Source organism: Rhipicephalus microplus, chromosome 8 (assembly GCF_043290135.1).
Source record: "Rhipicephalus microplus isolate Deutch F79 chromosome 8, USDA_Rmic, whole genome shotgun sequence".
Lineage (NCBI taxonomy): Eukaryota > Metazoa > Arthropoda > Arachnida > Ixodida > Ixodidae > Rhipicephalus > Rhipicephalus microplus.
Genome location: NC_134707.1, coordinates 104493513 through 104499512, shown reverse-complemented (window position 1 = coordinate 104499512; position 6000 = coordinate 104493513). Strand labels below are relative to the sequence as shown.

General features: G+C 45.9%; 1 protein-coding gene across 1 annotated transcript in view; it reads right to left on the bottom strand.

The window, feature by feature from the left end:
- Positions 1-5160: 5160 nt before the first annotated feature.
- The window catches only part of LOC142769307 (uncharacterized), a 72984-nt gene continuing 72144 nt past the window's right edge, over positions 5161-6000 (bottom strand). Inside the window, exon 6 of the mRNA XM_075872443.1 lies at positions 5161-5428. Coding sequence (XP_075728558.1) covers positions 5195-5428 — 234 coding nt within the window. The 3' untranslated portion in view covers positions 5161-5194. The remainder of the gene's footprint in view (positions 5429-6000) is intronic.

Sequence of the window (6000 nt, the reverse complement as noted above, 5' to 3'; positions counted from 1 at the left end):
TAGAATAGCCCTATGTGCAGGGTTATGAAAGGCTTTTTAGAGATCCAGTCCAAGAATAGCCTGAGTCCAGCATTGTGCCTGAGTACTTACCTCCATCCTCTAGGTAGTCGTTTACTGAGAAAGGTGTGCTTCATTATGTTTCCCACGCACGACATGGTCGAGATTGGCCTGAGGTTTGTTTTATTGGTTGGTTTGCCTGATTTACAAATTTGGATTACTGCGGCGTCTTTCCATGACGCGGGTATTTCACTGCTAATCCAGAGCTCGTTTATATGCTCGGTTAAGAATTTTGTGGAGTCCTCGTCTAGGTTTTCGAGCATGTGGTTTGTAACACTATCCGGCCCCGGTGCCAATTTCGAATGTGGGCAACACCACTCATATCTCCGCCATGGTGAGTTTGTGGTCTAGTGTTGTGGTCTAGGCGTCTCCCGAGTAATCTTGGTCTCACACAGGTGAGGCCTGTGCAACGTATAGAGCCTTTAGATCCTTGATCAACAGCTCCATGTTTCTCTTGTGATTGTGCGTTATTTCCGTTGTGTGCCTCTGTTGAATTTTGGCTTTTGACGGGTCTAAAGGAAACTGAAGTCGCTTCCAGGTTCCAGAAGCTCCAAGCTGCCTGCCCATGTCTCCACACATCTTTTCATTATTGCTCGTTTAGTTGCCTTGAATAGGCCTCAATGTGCCTGTTACTTGCGAGATCTCTTTTTGTAACCCTCTTTGGAATCTCTGCTTCCTACATGTCGCTTTAAGTTATTCTTTCGCCTGTTATAGGTGCACAAGCTTACTGTCTAGCCTGTCAATGGGATGGTCCGCCTGCACTTTCTGCGTGGCCTGGCGAGCGTTCCTTAGTACATTTTCATACCAGCTATATATATCCAATGTGGGTGGGGAAGACGACTTTGGTCTTATCTCTCTGAGTGTGTCTCAGTCAACAAGTCGTTTTTTTCAAGTTGATGACCGAGTTTCGCTGTTCGCGTGCGGTATGGTCATCAAGAGCACTGTATGGTTCGTACCCAGGTCGTCAAAAAAATTATGCCGCGTTGCTCCCAAGGAGCTTTTAGTCATAGTGAGACCCGGCGTCATGTCCCTTTGGGCACTCGTACATATGCACATGTGTGCACCAGGCTCAGTGATTAACGTTCAGTTCTCGTTTTGTGAGCTATGCCTAGATATTTTCTCTAGGGGGTGTGAAGCCGTAGGTAGCTCAAGCTTCGTGTGGCACATTGTGGTCTCCGCCCACTAAACATGGAGCGTATCCTGCACACACAACCGCTTTGTTGAACAGATTATTTTTGTCACTAATTTGACGAGTTGCTACAATAATTTTGGTATAAAAATACTTCTCACCCGTGAACTTAGAGGGATGAATTCTGTCCTTAGGTGATTGTGTTCTGCAGCAAAGTCATGCGTTTTCACTGTTAGTTCTCTGCTAACTAGTGTCGGGAAAATTCTTTCAATTTCGCCCCATCCGGTGCCTATGAATTGGTGACCTGCCAGTTTGGCAAGGCCATGCATTTTCTGGAGCAAAAGAATGTCCGGTTTACTGCTGTGCCTAATATATTGTTGGAGAAGGTAAGTTTTGGTCCCGTATCCTCTACACTTCCGTTGCCAGATTTTTAATACTTCAAGTGACGTTTGACGGAGGGATAAAACTAGTTTATCACAGAATAGCAATCGGTGTGGCCGCGGTTGGAGTTTTGAGGAGTGCAGTTGTTGTGGCTGCAAAATGGCTTCTGCAGGTACGATAGGTGGTGTTGTCTTTGTGCTATTTTTACGTCGTTCCATTGTTTCGATTCCGGTAACGAGTGCTATAATATCCCTGGAGGCATTCCTCGTAGCCTCGGCTAATGATTGGATCCTGGCTAGTATTTCTTCTACCTTTCTCTAGATAGTATATAACCTTTGCTGTTCGGTGAGATCCTGCCAGGAGACTTGCGATTGCATGATCTTTTAACTTTTGGTCCTCCATTTTAGCGTGAGGTGGGGTCGTTACCTCCATGCAATTCTCACCTATTGAAGTTCGCTATTTGTTACCGTGGTAGGAGTGTACCATTTGAGTTTCTGGTTCTACACTCTCACGAAAGTTTTTCAACTTTGGCATCCAACCGTGCTATCATCTCTCTCATTTGGGTATTTTCTGCTTTGAGCTTACCGAGTTTCTTGTTAGTGTGTTGAACTGCCTTCCCCTTCTCAGGTGGTCGTGACGTGCGTACTTTGTCTGCCCAGGTCACCATGTATGGTAAATCCTAAGGCTATGATCCAAACTAAAACCGCGACTTAGCAAGGGTGGCGCTTCTAGAGGGGAAACCCGTCCCTCATCGTCCCCTTGATCTCGACCTCGAGCGGAATTTTTTTCTTGCTGGAGGAGTCGCCTGTGTCTGGTTTTCTTGTATCTCTGTGCACTGTATTTGCTTCACGACGAAAGGCTGATTATACTTGGTTTTGCAGTTTGTCTGCGGTGGCGTGATCGTTGCCGCGAATCCGGCTTTTGAGTTTGCACGTGTGGTCTCTGTGTGGATTGAAGACACTGCGACCAGGGAACAGTCTATCCGTCGGGTACGAGCGCACATCGCTCCTGCGACCGATCTTGTTACACTGTGTGAATAGAGCACACAGCGTGTGATGACCCCGGCGTAGCACACGGTAATCGGCAACCTGTTTCCGCTCAAGAGCACTTTAACAGTCGTGGTGTTTCCCAGCCTATTTGCAGTGAAGACCATGGGGTTTCTAGCCGTAACAAGATATGATATAATATTCGCTGGCGTTTCCTTCAGATAAATCCCTCTGAAAACTTCCTCAGATGTATCCGCAGGCGCTGTCTCGTACGCAGCCACTTAGTGTACCTTGCCTCTGGTAATAAGGGTTGCAGCGCGAGCACGAATGTGCTAGAAGAAACAGACGAAAGTCGAGGCACGGAAAGCAAAGAGGACAACAGGAGCGCTGTGCCTTTCCGTGCCTCGACTTTCGTCGGTTTCTTCTAGCACATTCGTGCTCGCGCTGCAGCCCTCATTACAATAAATTCAAACCAACTAGCCCAAATAGCCATTCTTCTTCTTGCCTCTGGTGTTGATCTGCTCGTTTTATCTGTACTAGTCAGCCCGATCAGGATCAGGAATGCTCACCACTAAGATGTCCTGAATCTTGTTGGGATAGGTGACGTCGTACTGTCTGTCCTCGAACGATATGCCAGCTGCTTCGTAGATGCAACTGCTGATTTCTGTTGGGCTGATCTGAGCTACCCATAGTCCTCTTCTGAGTCTAAACACCCCTTACAGTCATCAGCAGGTAGCCAAGCAGCCTGTTTCTCTTCTCGATTCGGCCGAGCAGTATATCATGAGTTTTGGTTTGCGTCTTGCCCGTTATCCACGCTTTAGCGTTGGTGCCATCTCCTTTGCCATCAACATCGCATTCCTTGTATTCGCCTCGACTGCGTCGCCTTTTGACAGTGCGCCATTCCTTTTTAACTGCCGATTCATCATGCATTTCGTAATTTTCTTCTTTTAAATTCCTATTGTTCGCCTCGACGTCATCGCAAGGCGCTCCTACTGCCGGCGAGACCAGCTCCATAGAGTCTAGTGCCGCCTTGTGCATTGAGAAGCCCGTTCGCGCCTCTTCGTGCTGCACCACGAGCAAGAAAGAGGCCATAAAATAGTGAAAAAAGGTCGACTCATCTGAATGTTGGTATGCACTGATTCCTGGTAATGAGGTGGTTTTGTTGAGATTCAATTTATGTGGTTGCGTGGTGATTGTCGCTGCCAACGCATTCGTAGACGCAGGAGCCCACTTGAAGTGCGTCCGTACCTTTCGGCTACCACAGGGTCTCTCTAAATCCGTGTGTGCATTCGTATAGGTCCACTGCTACATTTGTATACCGCAACTTTTCGATGCGGCAGCGTTGAAGAACTCGTTTTGCGAAAATTCCTGCGTTGGAATTGGCGTCGTCGGCGTTGTGAGCAAAAAATAATCTTATGCGTTACCGCCAGATTGAGAATAATGCAAACAAAAGAATTGAAAAAATTTCCCGATCAGAATGGGCACCGACCAGGGTTGTTTGAGTCCCAGTGGTGATCGAAGCTGGCATATGCATGGCAAGCGGATGTTCTGCCACACGGCCACACGTCTGCAGTGATCTAGCTTGAATATTTTACGACCACGCGCGTACTGCATACATGCTTCACCATGCTACAAAAATATTGCAGTAATAATGCGTAGTACAAGCGTTCATTGCCAGGGCGTGTCATAACGTGAAATTATCATAATGGCTTAATGATTTTAAGCTGCTAAACTACTACAATAGGCACTCACGCCGCTGCACATATACCCTTAACGCCACAAACATGGGCGCATAGCTTGGAAGAAGTGTTTCATGCACTGATTGAAGTACGCACTAGGAACAACATATCGCGATAGCGCTGAACTCTTAAAGGCGAAGATTTGAGGTTCCCTATTTTTCGCAAATAATTTTAAAGTTATCTTGCCACAATACCCTGTTAAAGCAACGTAAATGTTTCGGTATCCTATCTTAAGCTTCAACACGTGCATTTCAATTTCTGTATTCTGGAGCCCTTTTCCAAGTACCTTGGCCCATCCCCTGATGTGTTACCAGCACAGCAGCGCAGAGACCAAAGAATTTTGTTTGCGGCAGACAGCAGACTTCACATTGCACACCATGACATAAACGTGCCATGGAGAACGCGATTCATTCACAAACATATTTGATCCGTTTTTTTAAAGCTGCAATGGACAAAAATGGTGCAAGAGGCATGAAACATTTACTACTCCATTGAAGAAGGTTTTTTTATTTTTTTATTGCATCCGTGAAGGTTCTGGAATATTCAGCGCTAGCAAATGATATTATTGACTGAATAATTGCTGAATGCAGTCAGCAAGCTATTCGACAACGTCCTCGCATTTAACGTGATGCTATACACGCCGCTATATATTACGGAGCATTTTCCCGGGTACCTCGGCCTATCGCTTGCAGTGTGACCAGCACAGCATCGCCGGGGCAGATGAACACTGTTTGCTGCAGGCAACGAACTGCACTCTGCAACCCAAGAAATAAATACGTCATGCAGGACGCTAGTCATAGACAAAAATATTGAGTGCGTTTTTTTAGTTGCATAGGACAAAAATGATGCAATAAGTATGAAACATTAGTACTCATTTGAAGAAGGTTTTTTTATTTTTTAGTTCATACTTTAAAGACTGAGAATCTGCAGCGCCAGAAAAACTTATCATCGGGCAAAGTAAAGCCGAATTTAGCCAGCAACTTCTTCGACAACGTCTTCGTAAGTCGCGTGAGGGGATACGTGCCGTCAAGAGGAAAGAAACCCAGTTCCGTACATGTTCCCAAAGAGTCGAAATCCACATCATAGGCAGCCAGAACAAAGTTTAGGTCAAAGTTAGACTGCTTTGCAACACATGCCTGAAAAAGAAAGAAAAAGCATGTCTTGTGTCACAAAAACGGGAAAAAGACTTAGAAAAACATTCAAAAAGGAATAAAGAGAACATTGACATGTTCGAAGATTGCGTTGAGCTCTACTCCGAAGCCTAAACTCGCTTGCAACGAAGCGGAAAGCGTAACAACGTATTGTAGAGAGTGTCTATTGCAATATCCTTTACTGGGTAAATTCCACAAGCATTTCACGTTGATACTCACGGTACCTTATTGCAGTAAAACAGATGCCGCGCGGGAATACTCACAAGAAAATATTCAGAAGCTACAAGACCCTAAAATGAACACTTTGTTCATGGGTCGTTCTGTGTTCTTCTGCGTGATGCTGTGCTAAAAGTGCTCGTGTTGTTCGGCTGCGAAGCTCCTTACATGAAGCCCATACAGTCCCAGTGGAGATAAATGCAGAAAGTAAAGACGGCGCACCAGTCTGAGCGCTGGACTGTTGCGCTTGTTTTTCAACTCAGATGATAGCTCAGGCAAATTTGCTTGCGTCCACGTTGTGTGAGGGTGCTGCTACAATAGGACAAAGAGAAGTTCGTGGA